The 18487-nt window shown below is 36.8% G+C and overlaps 3 protein-coding genes across 3 annotated transcripts; 1 reads left to right on the forward strand and 2 right to left on the reverse strand.

Moving 5' to 3' along the window:
* Positions 1–235: 235 nt before the first annotated feature.
* Positions 236–3443, reverse strand: il21 (interleukin 21). The gene is made up of 6 exons (XM_038699644.1): positions 3264–3443; positions 3124–3171; positions 1184–1297; positions 1009–1047; positions 800–880; positions 236–615 (listed from the first exon to the last, which is right to left on the reverse strand). Exons 1-6 carry the CDS (start codon positions 3393–3395, stop codon positions 589–591), a joined length of 441 nt encoding a protein of 146 aa, XP_038555572.1. The 5' UTR covers positions 3396–3443; the 3' UTR covers positions 236–588.
* Positions 3444–11791: 8348 nt separating this feature from the next.
* On the reverse strand, positions 11792–13985 carry cetn4 (centrin 4). The gene is made up of 5 exons (XM_038699643.1): positions 13887–13985; positions 13414–13569; positions 13184–13312; positions 12650–12787; positions 11792–12068 (listed from the first exon to the last, which is right to left on the reverse strand). The coding sequence occupies exons 1-5, from the start codon at positions 13887–13889 to the stop codon at positions 11979–11981; spliced, it is 516 nt and encodes a 171-aa protein (XP_038555571.1). The 5' UTR covers positions 13890–13985; the 3' UTR covers positions 11792–11978.
* Positions 13986–14105: 120 nt separating this feature from the next.
* On the forward strand, positions 14106–18271 carry bbs12 (Bardet-Biedl syndrome 12). The gene is made up of 2 exons (XM_038699641.1): positions 14106–14193; positions 16109–18271. The coding sequence occupies exon 2, from the start codon at positions 16120–16122 to the stop codon at positions 18073–18075; it is 1956 nt and encodes a 651-aa protein (XP_038555569.1). The 5' UTR covers positions 14106–14193; positions 16109–16119; the 3' UTR covers positions 18076–18271.
* Positions 18272–18487: the final 216 nt, after the last annotated feature.

An 18487-nucleotide genomic window follows, 5' to 3' on the forward strand; every position in this document is an offset into this window, starting at 1 on the left:
TTAAAAGTTGATACATAGATAATTGTTTGGGGTGCAACTCATCTGATGGACACCAAAGAATAAACGCATAAAAAAACATAAGCAGTGACATACTGTCAGGTATGAATATCAAATTGTGAATTTTCTCAGTTTAACAAACTCGCACAGTCAATAAGAACTTTAAATGATGGTCTTGTATTCACATCTGCTGGAAGCTTGTAGAAATGTTACCAAATAAACCAATCAAACCAAAACCTCTGTTGTAATCGATTTAATATTTTCAATTGGTACAATTATTTCAAAAAAGAATGTACTAAGGCACGTCATACATAGTATAAATGCCATTATATAATTTATTTCTTTAAGAACTACAACAAATAAATTAACTTTCACTTTCTGTGAAAAAGAGAAAAAACTGCGACGTCCACTGGGTGGCGGTAAAGCAGCTTTCCTGAGAATACCTCATTTGTAGCTTGAGTGGGTTCCCCACCACTATCAAAATAAATATTAAATAAGTTAAATGCTTAGAAGGCTATAACATATTTAGCATCTTTTCAGCGTAGTGTCTTGTCTACATTCAATCCTTGGTAACAAGTAGATCTCCCCCTCTCAGTTCATGCTCCGTCTGGTTATGGCCTAAAGAGGGAAACATTTCTTTTGAATTTTCACATCAATAATTGTTTCATATAGTCATGCCTTGATTTTAATATGTAGTGCTACAAATTTTCAGCAACATTCTTAATGGCACAGTAAAAAGAAAAGTGTAATATTTATATTTTTGTGAAATGTGCCAGATTAAAAAAAAAAGATATATCCTTACCATTTGAATAAGAGACTCCAGTCTGTTGAAGAACTCTGTGGCATTTTCCTTCGGATGTGAGTCACAGTCTTGGCAGGTGGACTAAAGGGAAACAAGCAACCACAAGAAGAATTTATTGGCTATCTATTGTGAGTGCAACACGTGCCACAATCAGGTTTAAATGACTGAAATAGTTGCCAAAAGATAAGGAAATAACAGAATTCTCTTACCATGACATTTCCTGAATTACAGAAGTTCAGACCCCTCTCCTGAAATGGATCAAAGAAATAAGTTAGTATTAGAAATGTACTGTACAGCAAACTTGACATTGTACTTGAGATTCACTGTTTGATATATTATTTATTAATAGTCATTCCCAATAGTTATTCCCACCCTTTTACTTACAGTAATGGGATTGCTCAGGCTCCTGTAGAGTTTGTTTGTTTTTCTGTCTGCAGCGTTGAACTTCACCTGCAGATTAGCCCGGAAGCATTGCAAGGCTGACAGACAGCAGCAGTCCTGTTATATGATGAAAAAGAGAAAAGAAAACACAGTTTGTGAACAAAACATCAATACCACACCAACATATATCAATGTCCTTTGTCCAATTTGGCCTCTTGAAAAACCTAAACCAGATGGTGCTTTTTTTTATATCAAACATTGTAAACTGTTCTAAAAGTGCTTAATATTTAGTATGGATTATCCCACTTTCACAAAAACAATTTGTTCAAAATATTTCCATTTCATTTCAGTTTTACAGAAAACTTGAAAATGACACAGGGACATTGCCGATTAACCATAAAAAAGAGCGTCTATATAGATATAGATTTAGTTTAGCCAAAAATCTTTTACGTTCACTAACGTTTACATGGTGATTTTTATTTTATTTTTATTTTTTTTATGGTGCAATACTACATGTATCAATTTGAGGAAAAAACCTCATCACTGCCAACAAAACATTTCCAAGAAAGTTGCTGTTTTTAGTTTCATGTCATGACTTCATAATTGCAGTTGACTTTCCAATCAGATACATTCATAACACTTTTACCTAAACTGAAACTTAACCAAGTAAAGTTTCCACTATTTTAAAGATGCGTTTCTTTTCCTAAATGTGCTTTGGATGTTCTTGTCTGAATTGTTCCCCTCCAGAAAACTTAATGAAAGTGTTGACACATTTTTTCCAAGTGAAACAGTTTGTTTCTGTTTAGATACTCATACTTCAATGTGTCATGCTCATAACACCAGCAATCTTGGGTCAAATTATAGTTCTGGATTACAGCATGCTTGGAGAATTCCTTCAGTGAAGAGAACTGAACAAAATAAATATAAATAAACAGCTTCTTTCTAACATCTATTTATTTAGGAATTCTCTGATGGAGTTTTTTCATTTGACAGCCTCAAATTCTCATTAGTGAAGTGATTTTTAGTCAGATTGTTAAGCTTTATTTTGCAAAATAATGGCTTCACACCCACACAAGAATCCTTATCATTTGTGGTTTAAGATGAGCTGTAATTTGACAGTTTTTTAAACTACAGATTGAGTCAAATGTTTTCTTGCATGCTAGAGAACGTTTTGAGTTTGTGAGGTGGTGTGAGGAAGTGTCTGCTCTCTGCTTGATTACTCATCACATTTCGCTTGAGAGTGCAACGGAAGCTGTGAGAACTGAGTAAGCTCTTGATTTGACTCACTCAAGAGCATACAGCTGACAAGAAAGATCTGAATTTACAAGTAATGCACTTTATCTTAGGAGGTCTTTATTTGAAGCCAAGCACATACAATCAAATAATAGTTTAAATTAATATGATGGTATTGAGGTTTGTCGAGGGTCTAACTGGTACCAGTAATTTTACAAAAAAACTTAATGCAGGTGGCTAGTTTGTGTGAAGTTTTGAGGGTGTTAGTTTGTTCTCTGATGCTGTTTAACTTAAATATTTTCTTACCTTGAACTCAAGAAACTTTGTGCAGTTATTAATTTCAGATACTTAATTATTTTACTAGAGAGAAAGTAGAAAAGTACATTTTAAAGTATATTCTCATATTTAAATTTACTCTATAAACTGTGCTAGATTTAGTTAAGTTTAGTTTTGTTAGCTTTACACTGCTTATGTAGGTGAGACTGTTGCCTCTCAACCTTTACAGCTGATTATATCTGCTTATAACCCAACAGATTTTGTGATCTCACATCATTTGATGTACTCCTACAGTAGCTGGCACATGACAATTAGCAACTACAGTAAGTGGGAGAATAACAACAATGAGTAAGCAACCACAAACATTAAACGTGGTGATGACCATACTGTCAATATTATTTGGTTAGATAGTTAGTTGAGTTAGTTTGGCTTACCTCAATATTCCTTGGTGGAGTATTCAATGTCATGTTCTGGTCATGTTGCTGCAAGACAAAAACCAACAACATTGTATTTAATGTTAAACAGTGACCACACATGGGCAAGATAGTGAAAAAGTAAATGTAGAGGAACCTACCTGTAGGCTTAATCTCACATCTTTCAGCTGTCTCAGGACTTCTTGTAATTTTTTCTTTTCAGTAATGTTTGTCGATGTGTTCGCCAAAGAAAAGCAGCAGACTGCAAAAAGGCAAAGCACAACCAGCTTCATATTCTCAGTTTCAGCAGAAGGCACCGGATCACCAAAAGATACTTTTCGAAAGATTCGCTGGAAATGCAGACAGTTGTGTTGCTTACCGTTTTATACTTATCCCTGAGGACACAGGAAAACCACTTGCAGAGAGTTGGAAAGCTGCAGAACCTGCCGTGTGTGAGTAATGAAATTTTCTTTTCCACTGGCAGTCACCACTACGTGATGCGAGAGTGGCGTCAAGCCGCGCGTGCGTGGGGCCTATAGATGCAAGTGTGTGAACGTAAACTTGTTTGAGTGCACCCGACAGGAAACTACAGGAAGACGGCACTTCCCATTTTCATTTTGAATCAGTGGAGCCGCAGCTATTCCGTGTCATAGGTAGTGTTTCGTAGGTGTGGTATTGACAACCTAAATGCATTCACTGCATCATGGCCACCTACACAAACACACAAAACCATTTGCAACAACAGGAAACCCTTATTAGTATTAATGTTGAACTAAAAGGAGAAGTGAGAAAGAAGTCCACTGCTCCACAACAGTAGATAAGATTCTAGCTATATTTAGTAAAATGACCCAATATGCTTTTAAATTGGCTTTTGGGCTGACACCCCCCCCCCCCCTTTCATCTCACACTTATCAACCAGAAAAGGTCTTTCTTTCTGTCCATTTGCAAAGACAAGTGTGTGTTGTGACAAACGTGTGTCAAATCTCATGCAAACCTGGGACTGAGGTCATTCATTACAACGTGCCGTTAAAAATTCTTGATGGATGAATCAAAAATGGTGTGCAGAGTGGTGATTTACATGTTGATAAATACATTAGTCTCAGAGACTTACATTATGCATTCATGTTAAAAAATGTAGCAACTATGAAATATTTATTGGAATTATAGATTCTAAATGTTATATTATAAATTCCAAAATGCAAAAGAAATGCACTGCGACGTTTAGTGTCACTTTAGTGCAAATTAGAAAGATAATCTTTACAGTTAGCACTTCAGTAAGGAAATTACTACCTCTCTATTGGAAATGAATCCACATTTATCAGGCTTAACAAATACATGTTACACATCGCAGACGTCAGTTTCTTACTGCCACATGTTCAAATATGATTGAACAAGCGCTCAATTAACAGTCAGTGCAAGACAAGTTTTTGATGTTGAAACCATCAGGACAAATGCCGGACCTTGGGTGGCAGGGCCTTTTCCAATGCTGCCCCCTCCCTCGCCACATCCCACAGGCTAACTCCACGCCATCTTTCTAACAGGCCCTCAAAACCTACCTTTTCAATACTGCACTCTTCCCTGCTCTTCTTTTTAACCAATTCCTTTCATCTTACCCTATGTAAAGCATCTTTGAACTTTGAAAAGCGATATATGTATCTAATTTATTATTATTAAATAATCAGTGAAATTACTTGTTATCCACTCCAGTTTTGGTTCTTCAATTGGTGTACCTGTGCACAAAAACAGTTAAATTGCATAAACATTAATGTCACTGTACTTAACTAGACTAACAGTAAGGGCAAGACGTATGATGCTGATTAAACACCCAGATCAGTTTTCCATGTAAGCCCAAAGTCAGGTGTCTTAACACATGTCAAGGTGTCAAATACCAAAATCGCTGTTTTATTTCCCAGCGTCAACTCACCAGAAAAGCAGCCATTTTTGACATTTGTGTCTTTAGGCCTTGTATGATTTTTATTTTTTTTGTTATTTGTCGTAGGCACTACATGTCATTCCATGTGTCCTAAAAATCGATTTTAGGTTTAAACATTACTGCACTACTCGGCGGAAGAACCATTATATTGGTAGTTCTGTACTTTTTCGCAGGTGTTTGCAGTCCACAAGTCAAACTGTCAACCAACAGTGACTTCTGTTTAGAATAAATTACTATGCATTCTAGCTGCAGGTGTGTGTATACTGCAGTGTAAATGGCTATTCCAAACTGTGAGAAACAGAAAAGGAATATTGTAGAAAACTAAATAAAATCAAAATGTGTTCACAGTTCACAGCTTTTAAAGTTTATTCACAGATCACTTTCATGCACACACACACACACGCGCGCACGCACGCACACACACACAGAGCAGAGCAGACATAGAACACATACCTGCATTTTAATCAGTACTATGTGTTTATGGTTACAGAAATTGGCAAAATGTAAATTTGTACGGAAATATCTTAGAATATCTGAAAATGTAGAAAGTATTACACAATTTGGAAATTCAGGACGCATCATATGTTAGTCAGTGTGTCCCATGAACATGATTAGCTCACGCACTAACACACACACTATTGTCTGTCTGCCCTGTCAGGGTTCACACGTTCTTTACACACAATCTTTACATCTGTCTTTTGACAGAAAAGAGGAAGTGAGACTGAAAGAGAAAACCCCTCTTGTCTGTTCTCTCTCTTTGTCAGCGTAAGGGAAAGGGTGGGTGGGGGCTTCGACTGGTCTTGAGGTGCATCACCCTCAGACTCCTGTCTTATCAGGAGTCCCTTCTGTGATGCACATACAGAAGGGAAAATGTGTCCTCAGGTAGATTTAAAATTCAGAAGAATTTTCCTCATGGCTGCCATCAAGGAACACTTCCTAACCCACCTGTGGTGTGTGTGTGTGTGTGTGTGTCTGCATTAAAGTATTACTAAGCAGTTATCAATGTCTCACTAGAGGAGATAAAAAAAATTGATGTGGAAATAGTGCAGTGTGGAGATTCATGGTGTTTTTCTGTACGACTTTCTAGTAAGGCATTCTTTATAAAGTGTTTGAGTTGTAACATATGTCTTCAGTAATGGTTAAACTATAATCTACTAATATTTTATGTAACAGTTATAATCCATTAACAAGAACAACTTGTGTGTTTTTAAGTAGTGAAAAGTACCTGATCCACCTCCAGCGTGATACTTGCTTTGTCTTTTTAGCTCTTCAGTTTATCAGGAAGGCCCCACCTATTGTCTATATCACCACTGTGAAAACAGACCTGCAGAGCATCTGGACCAAAAATACACTAAACAGTGTATACATATTCTCAACTTGGAGGTAATGAAGCATTAGTCTGTTTGAATTTCTTAAACATCAATAAAGTCATTCGTTACAACTTAAAACCCTTCAGAAAATGAGGGCTTATTAGAAAGTGGAACTTTTTTTTCTGCAATCATGACCAAATTCTTAACCCTTTCCGTCCGTTGAAATACTTAGCCAAAAGTAGCAGTTAGTCTTCTCACATGCTAAAAAAATTCTTTCACTGTGGAGAAATGTAATCGTCACATGCGCATCATCTGCATTTGAGTGCTCAAGCCAAATTCCATGTAATTTTGAATGAAAATGCTGTGATGAGGCATGTTTTTGGTGACTGAAGCTCTCGGTCAGGAGTGAAGACGTGCTACACAGTGAGAGTTGCTTTTTGTGGTCAGCCAGAGTGTTAAACGCAGTACAAAAAGTGTGACTTCAAGTGAGACTGCAGACGAGAGTAAAAGGTGTTTTTTTTCCCTAATAAGTTGCAACACAGTGAACTAGCTTTTCATTAGGATGCCTTTTTTACTTAACAGACTCAAAAAGATTTATGTATGATCAGATTTTTAAGTGTTTTGAAAAAGTTGCACTGTCGTACAAATAAAGTGAAGTTGTTGCAGAAGCCATGGAAGGAATAAACAACTTCCAATTTGGTTTGTTTGACATTAAATAGAGAACAATCATGTCATTTCTGCTTTGGAACTGTCAACTTCTTTTTTTTAAAACAAAAGTTGGGTTTTTCATTGTATACCTATTTTGTTAAGGAAGGATGTTTATATGACTAATGTTTGACAATGTTGGACTGTGACTGAAATCATGTTTTTGTTTTTATAATTGACAGATAAAATATTGAATTTACAAGCAACATTCAATTAAATAAAGACATTCTGAAAATAAAATGTGGGGTTCCATTGTTATTTTTTAATGAAGAATACAAGACGTGTAGTATAATTAAAATGTAATTCCAGGTTTTATGGACTTTTTTTGTAGTTGTGATCAGGAAGCGATCTTCATCATACCAGTGATAAATAACATAGACTTGCTGTTAGTAATTCTAATAAAGGGCCAGTATTGGCGTGAGTTAGCTAATAGTTTAGTTTCTAGACAGGGCCTATGGTTTAAATGTACTCCTCTTTCAGTGTTATCAATTTTGTTGTTTAGTTTTCCACTCTACTGTATTTCACTATTACGCAGCCTCTGTTATTAGTGCAGGCGTCTTGGCAACAGTTGTTGCTCATCGATAGTTTGTTTGTTTTCACTTTTTCATACTGTGATGTCATTTTGGTTTTGATTTTTTCAGTGTGTTTACCATGTCATTGCACCATTTAAGCCAAATGAAGTGCAATGACATGGTATGTGTGGGTGACTTTAAAGAAATATTAGTCACCTTTCTTTCCTTAGTCTAAGTGTTTAGAATCTAGTTAAAACTAACTACATGAGGTAGAAACTCTGTAACCTAAGCATTAGTGTAATAGTTTTAAACACAATCAGGCAAATGTATTTACATTTATTAGTTATGTAGTTTACTTCCTACTCCCACTTGCAATAGTACAATTTCCTACACTGCGGTCTCCCCTTAGTGAACAGTTTGCATTTCCGAGGCAAGTGGGAGCGAGGTTGAAAGTCTGCAAGCAATTCAAATACACATCTTGGCATATTGCAGAACGGTGTATACTTAAAAAAATCTGCTTATTATACATAAATGTGAACTCTCATTTTACAACCATTTGCAGAGCTGGAACAAGGACAAATGAAGGTGATTTTCAGTGATGGAGAAAAGCGAGCATGCTTGATATTACCGTAAGTGTACAGGAAGAGTACAAAGAGGGCGTGGGTGGGGGATCGCCTCTTTTGGTCCTCTCCGCCGGCACCGCAGCACTGATGACACAGCTTGTTTATAATGATTGATTATTTTTTTCACAGTCATCATTACTGAATTCAAAGACCTTACCAGTATTTAAAATAAAAATGTAGAATTCAGCTCTACTTGACGGTTTTATCCAAATTATTTGCCATAATCCAATTTTATTGAATTAAACAGTAGGAATGTAGATGTTAAAAAAAAGTCAGTTCTGCAGCAAAGGGCAGGTGATATTGTGATTCCAACAAGCATGACTGTCAATAGGTAAACCTTTTTTTCTCCCTGCTGTATATATCTTACTTAATTTTTCCAGTTTATGCATCAATCTTTACCAGAATGCACAAAAAAGTGTTATCAAAATGAGATGATAAATGTTAATTTCTCATCTGAATGTGTGATCACACCCACAGGTTCTTATCTTTTTATCTAAAGTGCAGAACTTTACTTTGTTGCACTTGTTCATCAGATTATATGTAAAAAGTTAAGAACACATAGAAACCGCTTTTGTCAACCAGATGCCAAAATCCTTCTCACTAAAATGATTAAGATTACACCGGTTACTCATCACACTATGTAAAAAAAATCTCAAAATGAAGCTTTGGCTTGCCAAATAATTTAATCAAAAAATATTCTATAGAATAATGTTCAGCCGCAGTTGCTGACTGATTTCAGTGCTGTTGAACCACACTGTAATTTACTTGGAAGATGACTGAGACTCCAACCACCAGCCCAGACGAATTGAATTAAAAGGTGGAAAGACAGCTCAACATGATTAGTCTCATTAAAGCTAAACTAGAAAACCAAGCTTATGTAAGAGAGGAAAAAAAACAGAGCTGTTGGATTGGTCTTTGGAGACTTAAAATGTTGGGCTTTTATATCGAAACGTAGTGTCCACACAAACACTTATTTTTATTAGCTATAGAATCATCTCCCAAGTTAACACTGCAGACATATCCGAACAGTAGCCCTGCCAAGTTCTGAGGGTCTGCTAACTCCTTCCACCATGCACGTTAATACTGTAAAATACATACTCCTGATCCTATAAGGCAAGGTAAGATGGACAGAAACAGTCCACTAAAATATACATGGTTGTTGAAAAACTTGAAGATTACAAACTCTTATGTTGAGTGTGTTTTTTTTTTTTACATTACATTTTTTACTACATGTTATATCGAATCTGGCTTGTAGTACCAAAACCTGACAGCATGTTCTTTACCTCAGGTACAGTGGTGATACAACACGATACTGTTTACCAATCAAGTTCTTGAATGCTCCTTGTCGACCAACCTTTTTTCCCACCACAGATGTGCTCACCTGTTCTGCTGTTTGAAGGTGATTGGTTAAGGGGTGGAAACAAATCTCCTCAGAGAAGTCGATCATTAAAACGTGAAACATGTAAATGCGTCAGGTGTGCAATAGTAAATTATAAAAGAAATCTGATCAGAGGATGTGAGGATGATTAGAAATTAGAAAACATATGAAGCAACACCTTACTATTATAATATATATTGATTACATACAAAACTAATGACTTCAAAGGGAATTTCAGAAACACTGGCTTCATCACACTGTACATCACACATATTAAAAGACAGAACACTGCTAAATGTTAGCATTCAAACAGCTATTTAAAAAATACAACTGAGGTTAAAAAGCAAACATACCACTGATGCAGTCACTCTGCTTCTTCTAGGCGCAATGACGGTTACTTGTCTTTGACTTGTCTTACTAGAAAGGGGCTTGTGAATTTAGGCTGTCTACATAATGGTGACACATTCTTGACCTTTAACAGTTAATAATATAATGATCTATTACCAGCAACGACAGGCTCGCAGCGCCTTGTTGTTTTGGAAATTGATCATTTTATGGGAAAAGAAAAAAGAGCAGTGGAGCAGTGGGAGTGTAGACTGAGTGAATACTGTTTAACCACAACAGTAGGGGAATAACAGCTGAGGGGCTGTGAAAATATTAAAGGCCATGAAACTGCCATTGTACAAAAACAGCCAATGCCAATTGGAAAGTTTTGTTGTAAAATCAAAAATCCACCGTTTGAACAACACCTACGCTCCTAAAATGACTGCTCCATGCACGTAAAGTACCCTCTACATTTTTATTTGTTAAAGTAAGAATGTTTTAGGTCTTGAAAATACTGGTAAAGTAAGTAGAATCTTCTCAAACCTAATATGTCATTTTTGAAAGAAGGCTTTAAACTATGGTAGTTTGCATGCTGCACAGTTGAAATCCATGACAACATCTGAAGAGCTGGCACACTGAATTAGGTTTTTTGGGAAGATATCCCATAATATCAAGATGTAATTCATTAAGGTGCAGTTTTGTAATTGTGTGTCCACTGAAAGTGAGCTTCAGCACTGTTTTTCAGCTCTCACCTGGTATGCGGTGTACTTTGAACTCCGAGAAGGTGGATGGATTTGAGTCATAGGGGGTAACATAAAATGAACTATTGAAATACTGGCCTTTTGATTTGGCTCATCTATATCAATTCCAAGTTTCAGCTCAACAGAAGAGCAAAATGAAAGGAATCCATAGAAATTTCATATCCTGGAACTTTATTTAATTTAGGTAAAGTGTTAAACTGGTTTGCGCCCATTCCTATATATTTCTTAGGTTCAAGAAAATATGAATTAGTTTGAGTCACACATGTTAAAAAAAACAAAAACCTTATCATTAAGTATCATTAATATATTGAGGATGTAGTTCGTAAAAAAATTTCGGAAGTATATCAGTCTTTGAATGTGCTTATATTTCTCTTTTAATAACATCAAACATTTTATATGTGGAATATTTTTTCAAAAAATGGATCTCTCATCTTGGGACAAAACTTTTCATATTTTCCGCCGGATGTTCCTTCACTGTCTAGAACAGGTTATCAGAACTTTCATAATCAGTGGCAAGCATCCTCAAAATAATAGACAACTGTCTGACGGCTCGGAAAAACACGTCACTACAATATCCTGTTTATTTTAACAAGGTATAGCGTTTTGGTCAAAACCAGACTTCCGCTGTATATTATAATTAATCAACAGGAGCATATTTCCTACAAGATGATCAGAACATGTAGGTAAGACAGCATTGTTCAGTATCTTCTACAGACAATGACTTGGTTCAGTAACTGAAAGCACAAAGTGAGAGTGACTTTTATTGAGTTACTCATCTCATGTTCAGGCTCGTCATTTCTGTCTACAGTATAATTATGGTTAGTCACCATTAACTTAGTCATATGACTTTCACTGTCTGTTCCCCAACATCTGACATTATTGACACGCATCGCTGTGCAGAATGTACTGCAGTGTACAGTGTACTGAAATTAACTTCACTTTCAAAACCACAACACTTACTTCTAGAGTTGCTGCCCAGGGTTTGCATAGAGACCTTGTAAAACATTGTCCGAGAGGAGCCTTTCTTATATAGACACGGAAACATAAAACTCTTGTAACTTGATACTGCATGTTTATATGCAATTCAAATACAATCCTGACACAGACAAACCAAGGTATACGTAAAACAACAGACAAATCATCTATGATGAAATATATTTATTTGTCTTGCATTGTAGAAAGAACTGTGCAAAGATACAGTATGTTAAATCATTTACAAACTAAACAAATCTGCATAAGTCCCACAAAAAGCTATTGCTTAAACTGTTTAGACTCAAAAGTGAATCTTAAAAAAAGGTCTTAGATCAAGACTGTAACACACTCAACAGGTTCAATAAAGATTGGTCTTCTTCATTATCCTCAAGAAGTCCTGCTCGTTGACCTCACCATCTCCATCTCTGTCTGCCTCGTCAATCATTTCCTAAAAGGATAACAAACAAAGTCTACTGCAGTATGTTCAATAACTGTGTCAAACACGGCGTCACGGTACCCAAGTGTAAGAACATAACATCATAAGGGGAGTGAGGAAATGAGAGAGAAAGAGAGAAACAACTCTATCAGTCTAGTTCATAGTAACGTTGGGTATGATATAAGGTCATTTTACTATTCACAAGTTACGGTTCACGGTTGTCAACCTGTCGGGGCAGGAGGGGCACGTAGGTAATAACAGACGCAGCATGAGCATTGGGAGTCTGCAACAACAATCGCATAACAGAAACTATAAAGAGAATGTCTCAAGGAGGTTATAGGTTCCATTTTATACATTCTCTTTAAAACAAAAAACAAACAGCAATTCATTTACAAGCTAATGTCGCACATTAATGCACCAGTTAATCATCCATGTAATTAAATGAGTAAAAGTATGAAAATGGTTTTTCATTAAACACACATCCGTTTTTTCAGCTATACCACCGAACCGTGACCCCAAAAACAAGGTACATACCGAACTGTGAATTTTACACCCCTTGCAATTATATTGTATATCATTACAAACTACAATACCTGCAATTCTTCATCTGTGAGGTTTTCACCCAGCTCCTTGGCAACTCTCTTCAGATTTTTGAATGAGATTTTTCCTGTGCAGTCATCATCAAACAGCCGAAAAGCCTTCATTATTTCTTCTTTGGAGTCTTTTTCACTCTATTAATGATGAAAACCCAACAAACACATAATGACTGACACATTACAGCTTCAATTTACACTTTTTAAATCCACATCTTGCATCTAAAACACAATATTTTAGATGCAAGATGTGTTTAAGATGAATTTTCTGTGACTGCTCAAAAATGAAGTGTGATTTGCATGAATGGTATTTGTCAATGTTCAAACACTACATCAAACACTGGATTTCACTGTGAAAGATTTTGAAGAAATGTATTTGTGGGGTAATATTGTTTTAATAGCAACTGGCAACCAATAGTGATGAGATGCAAGATTTGTAACTTCATGAAATGATAAACATAGTCTTTCCATGGCTAGAAATGACCAATTGTCAATTTCTAAGAAGTTTGTGTTATGTGTATGTGTTATTCTCACCATCTTCAGTGTCATCATACTGAGAAAATCACTGAAGTCAATTGTTCCAGATCCCTCTTTATCAATGTCTGCAATCATCTTCTTGATTTCTTCTTTCTTTGGTTCAAACCCAAGAGCTCTCATGGCAACCTGTGGCAGAGATACACCCCAAACATGAGGCTGCTGTGGCACTGCTGTGGTATTAGTTAATATATACATCCAATCCAATGCATACTAAACCAGGAACTAACCTTTAGCTCTTTCACGTCTATTGTTCCAGTTCCATCTGTGTCAAAGAGGTCAAACGCCTCCTTAATTTCTTGCTTTTGCTCCTCAGTCAGTTCGATTTTGGGACCTGCCTTTTTCCTTTGGCTAGTCGAAGAACCTGGTTTTCGGTAACTTGAAGCCTGAACAAAGCAAACATTAATACCTGCTTACTACTTCACACAAGGCTGTTCAGTTAGCCTTTAGCCCAGGTGCAGCAGAGAAACCCACATGTGATGTTTTCACAGGTTTTTGGAGTTTATAGCTACAGTCTATGGTTTATAGTCAACTGTTACTATCGTTACTATATGCTAACTTTAGCGACCGTTAGCTTGCAGGCTGTTCTACGAGAACAAACAGAAATCAGGTCAAAATCAACCGCTTTATCTAACTTAAGTTCTAGCTTTTAAAAAGTTCTCACAGCGAGCATTTCATGCTAGACATTAATGCGAAGGCTTACCATTTATATTAACGATTCAGCAAGGGAAGCTTCAATGTTGTGTTTGATTATCGGATGTCAACAAAGCAGTCAGCAACGGCTGTATTTTTTTCAAATGGCACGAGAGACAGCCAATAGAAACCATGAAAGCGCCGTGACGAGAGCATATTGGCCAATTGCAAAAGGAGATGGGCGGGTTATAATAGTGTCCACCAATAGTTGAGATCGTTTCTTGTCTCCCAGCAACCAGGAAACAACGCGCTTGCGCAGTGCTTAATCGACAGGGCAGCTGGGCTGTGGAACAGACAACATACATTATTAAATTAAGGTAACATTACACTCTTTAATTTATAGATACGTTTGTTTTGCAGAAGCTTATTTTTGGAGGCTGGATTCAGTTTGCTTTAGCCTCGTTATGGACTCGCTGAATTTAGAAGTAAAGTCATTATATCTGTTTTAAGATATTAGCTTGTTAGCATAGCTTGCAAGCTACTCCTGTGGTGTGTAGGCTAATTGCAAGTCTGTTGAGTTCCCAATGTCACTTGTTCCTTCTGATGTTGTGGCGTTTTTGTGTTCTACTGTGGTAATTTAGTTTTTCTCAGTCCCTTTGAGACATTTCTCAAATCCTATCCTTAACATTTGCAAATCAGTAAGTGCATTTCTCGAAAAAAAGATCACAGTTCTTTAGAGCCTACTCTAAACCCTAAAGCTGATGATACACAGAGCAACTTTTAGAGCAATCGTGCCGGGCAACGTTGTCGTCAATGGTACTGAGTAAAGATTACTACCGTAATCCCCTTCCCCCACCACCAGCCCCGCACCGCCACTATCCGTTCAAAACATAGTCGGGCTTGCCACTTGCAAGATTGCCCAGCAACATTGCTCAAATGTTGCCCCGTGTATCATCAGCTTTAGACTGTCTCTCTGAAAAGTAAATATGTCAGTGAACATGTCAGTGCATCAGAATGACAAGTCCTTGAGGTACTGTTTACAAACAAGATAGTCAAAAATGTTTAGCCATGTTTTCAGTATAAACAGTGTGCTCATGTATTTTCTATTGTAAAGATTGGCTAAGGTTTGGATGACAATGATTGAAAATGCACAAGGCAGCACTCAACAGAAGAAAGCTATACATTTGAAGAGACTGGACAGGATTCACAGTTACTGTTTACTGTTTGTACTGTAATTTGTTGACAGAGCATGTCATTGTAATACAGAAAAGAAATAGACAAGACTGTTTTACAGCACTGCATAGCACATCTGGACAAATTACATCTGGAAAAAATTGCCAAATAAAAAAATATGAACATAAGAAACACAATTTTGTCTGAAGGGCAACTGATTCTCATCTACATCACATATCTTCATCAATTCAGGACACATTTACAAAAAAAATAGAGATGTATAGAAAATATACTTGAAAGATTATGAAAACATGCTCAACCATTTTGCTTGTAGTGACTTATGCAATGATCAAGCCTAGATGTTTTGGGGGTAAGAATATTCAACAGAGAACCAGTATTATACATTGTGATCCACAAGCCATAAGCAATTGGTAATGTACGAAACAACAGACAGTTGTACATAATAATTTGTGTAAATGTGTCAAAGCATTTGCAGTTTGTTCAAAATAATGAGAAAATGCTTTTATTATGCGCACAAGTGATTACTTGATGTGGTGGTTGAGCAAGTAGTTTTGAGTATTTCAATTCTAATGTACCAAAGTGACTGAGAAAAAGTGTAATTACTGTTGTAGCTGCCTTTGTAGCCAATATTGTTATTGTAGGCTAACACAATGTATTCCTTATTACAGATCATTCAAAGTTTAGTATTAGTAGCTATGTAAAGTATCAAAAGTAAAGGTACTCATTATGCATAATGGACTAGAGTGTTTTATATGTATATAATATTGTACTATTAATGTCTTAATGTAAAAGCTGATCAAGTAACTTGTTACTATATGTACTATCAGATACATGTAGAGGAGTACATTATTCCCTTCTGAACTTAAATTAAGTAGAGGTATAAAGAAAAACCACAAGTGTCCAAGTGCCTGGAATTTTAACTCATGTTCAGTACCTGCACTTAGTTACTGTCCACTGCTGCTTGTTACTGTGATGAAGATTTAACATAGACCATGTTCACTTTGCAGTTTCATTAACTAAAAAGAGAATATTTGTTGGGGTTTAACTTGGTAAAAGGTGAACAAACATAAAACTTTTCTTGTCCTTTTTAAAATGCAGGCACTCCAGTAATGCTGGGAAGTACAATCCTAAAACATCGACAACATGTTGGACTGCAGAAACTCTCAGCGCTTGCAGGAATCACACATTCTTCATTGGGCCCCAATAAAAAGTACAAGTTTGTCCAAGATGACACGGGTGGACAGTCAGCCCTTGTGTGCTCATGTTTTCGCATCTTGGAGAACCTGGAGCTGACCTGCGCGGTGGGTCAGTTGGTTTACGAGACTATTCAAGTTCACCAGAAGGTCTATCATACAGGGTCGGGATCCCTGCTGTTTTTCGCAGGAGTATGGAGCCGTGCTGCTCTGGAGTGCCTTCAGAGAGGAATTTCAGTAGCACACATCATCTCAGCTATGTCTGAAGGCATGGATATATGCTTGGATGTTTGCAGGAAATGCAGTGTCTCAGCTGTGGGTCTTGGTGTGGAGCAGTCAGAAAGCCGCACTGCGACATCTCATGCTTCAGGACTTCAGCTGTCAAAGAAACCCATCGTGGAGGCTTCACAGGCATCATGCCATCTACAAGGGACAACAAAAGTTTGTTACAAGACTCTAAATGCCATTGGACAAAGGAAAATAAAGCTTAGCAGACACTTTTGTAAAGTAAAGTCTGAAAATGTATCCACAGAACTGCAACCTCATCAGCCTAAGCTTCCTGACATTGCACCCCTTGCTGAGGGATTGAGTCATGGTTATGTTGATGCAATGAATTTAGTTGTTGAAGCCAGCCGAATACAGTCACAAAATAATCAGAAAGATATCAGCTGTTCCACATTTGATATTACGAAAGTGGTGACATGTGTGCTACCTGGTTTACCAGAGGACCAGGCGTGCGTTTTACCAGGCTGTGTTGTTCTCTTATCTTCTGAACAGGCTTCAGTTGCACATCACTTAACAGAACAGCACTTGAAGGTTGCTCTAATTAATGGAGATTTATCAGAGACCTATCGCCATCTTGGCTTTAATAGGCCAGCAGGTATACAGTGTGTGAGTGACCAGTCGGATTTGTCAAATTCAAGCAAAGAACAAGAGTGGATGGAAAAGGTTGTGGCAATTCTGTTGAACCTGAAAGTGAAGCTGATACTGGTCAGTGGGCTTGTTGGTGAGAAAGTGATTCAGTGCTGTCGTAAGCATCATATACTTGTGGTGGGAAAAGTGAAGGCTTCTGTTTTGAAGGCATTCGCTAATGCAACGGGAGCTATTCCAGTGAGCTATACCACACAGTTGAGTAAGCACTGTGTTGGTACTGGAGTGAAGGTTGTGATATGGAGGGACCTCAGCAGCCATGACAGGAAGCCTTTAACAACTGTGAATATTTCTACAGGTGTGAACCATGAGTTGGTCACAGTGATCCTCACAAGCTGTGTACAAGGCAAGCTGCAGGTTCTGGAAGACCAATTTTGGGCATGTGCTTATCGTTTACACCACGTGCTGAAAGACAAAGTCCTCCTTCCAGGTGGTGGAGTGACAGAACTGCTTTGTGTTCATCACCTTCAAAAGCATGCAGAGCACCATGTCAAGCATAATGGAAAAAAGAATGGGGACTCAGTCCAACAAACCAAAGCAGAAACAGCAGCTAACCCTTACAGGGATGTAGTGTTGCACCTCATGGCAGATGGTTTAATAGATTACATAGCCACTGTCATTGTTAACACTGGAAAGCTTTCAAAAGTCAAAGCTTGGACTGCTGTGAGCCAACAACTGCAGGACTATAACGAAAGTCTAGACATTACTGCTAAGTTCTCACAACTTTTCTTGGAAGGTGACCAAGAGGATTTTTTGATTCCCTCCCTCATAAAGACCAGTGAAGCACCAGCAATAAAGATCTATGATAATCTGAGTGTGAAGCAGGAAGCATGGAGGAAAGCTTTAGATCTGGTTTTCCTGGTTTTACAGACTGATGCAGAGGTCATCACAGGCATTGACCAAAAAACTGATGGTGCACAGGAAAATCTGATGGTGTTATGACTTCCATGTACAATCCTGGAGATTTGACTGTACACAACTTTGTGAATGTTTTTTTGTTGTTGTTGTTTGTGTTTTTGTTTATTTACTTTAAAAAATGTGTTTGAAATATGAAGTTCAGTTTTTGAATGTTACAAAGTGAAAATAGTATCAAGTGTGTGTGTGTGTGTGTGTGTGTGTATATGTATATGTGTAAAAAAAAAAAAAAAAAAAAAAAAAATATATATATATATATATATATATATATATATATATATATATATATATATATATATATATATATATATATATATATATATATATATATATATATATATATATATATATATATATATAAAATTTATTTTCTTGTCATCAATAAATAGTCAAAGGACAAAATACCAAAAGTAATTGTAGTGAAGCAAAGCTACCTATT

The sequence above is a fragment of the Micropterus salmoides genome, unplaced genomic scaffold, assembly GCF_014851395.1.
Source record: "Micropterus salmoides isolate LMB-PRFRI ecotype aquatic unplaced genomic scaffold, ASM1485139v1 Ms_hic_scaffold_5, whole genome shotgun sequence".
In the NCBI taxonomy this organism is placed as follows: Eukaryota; Metazoa; Chordata; class Actinopteri; order Centrarchiformes; family Centrarchidae; genus Micropterus; species Micropterus salmoides.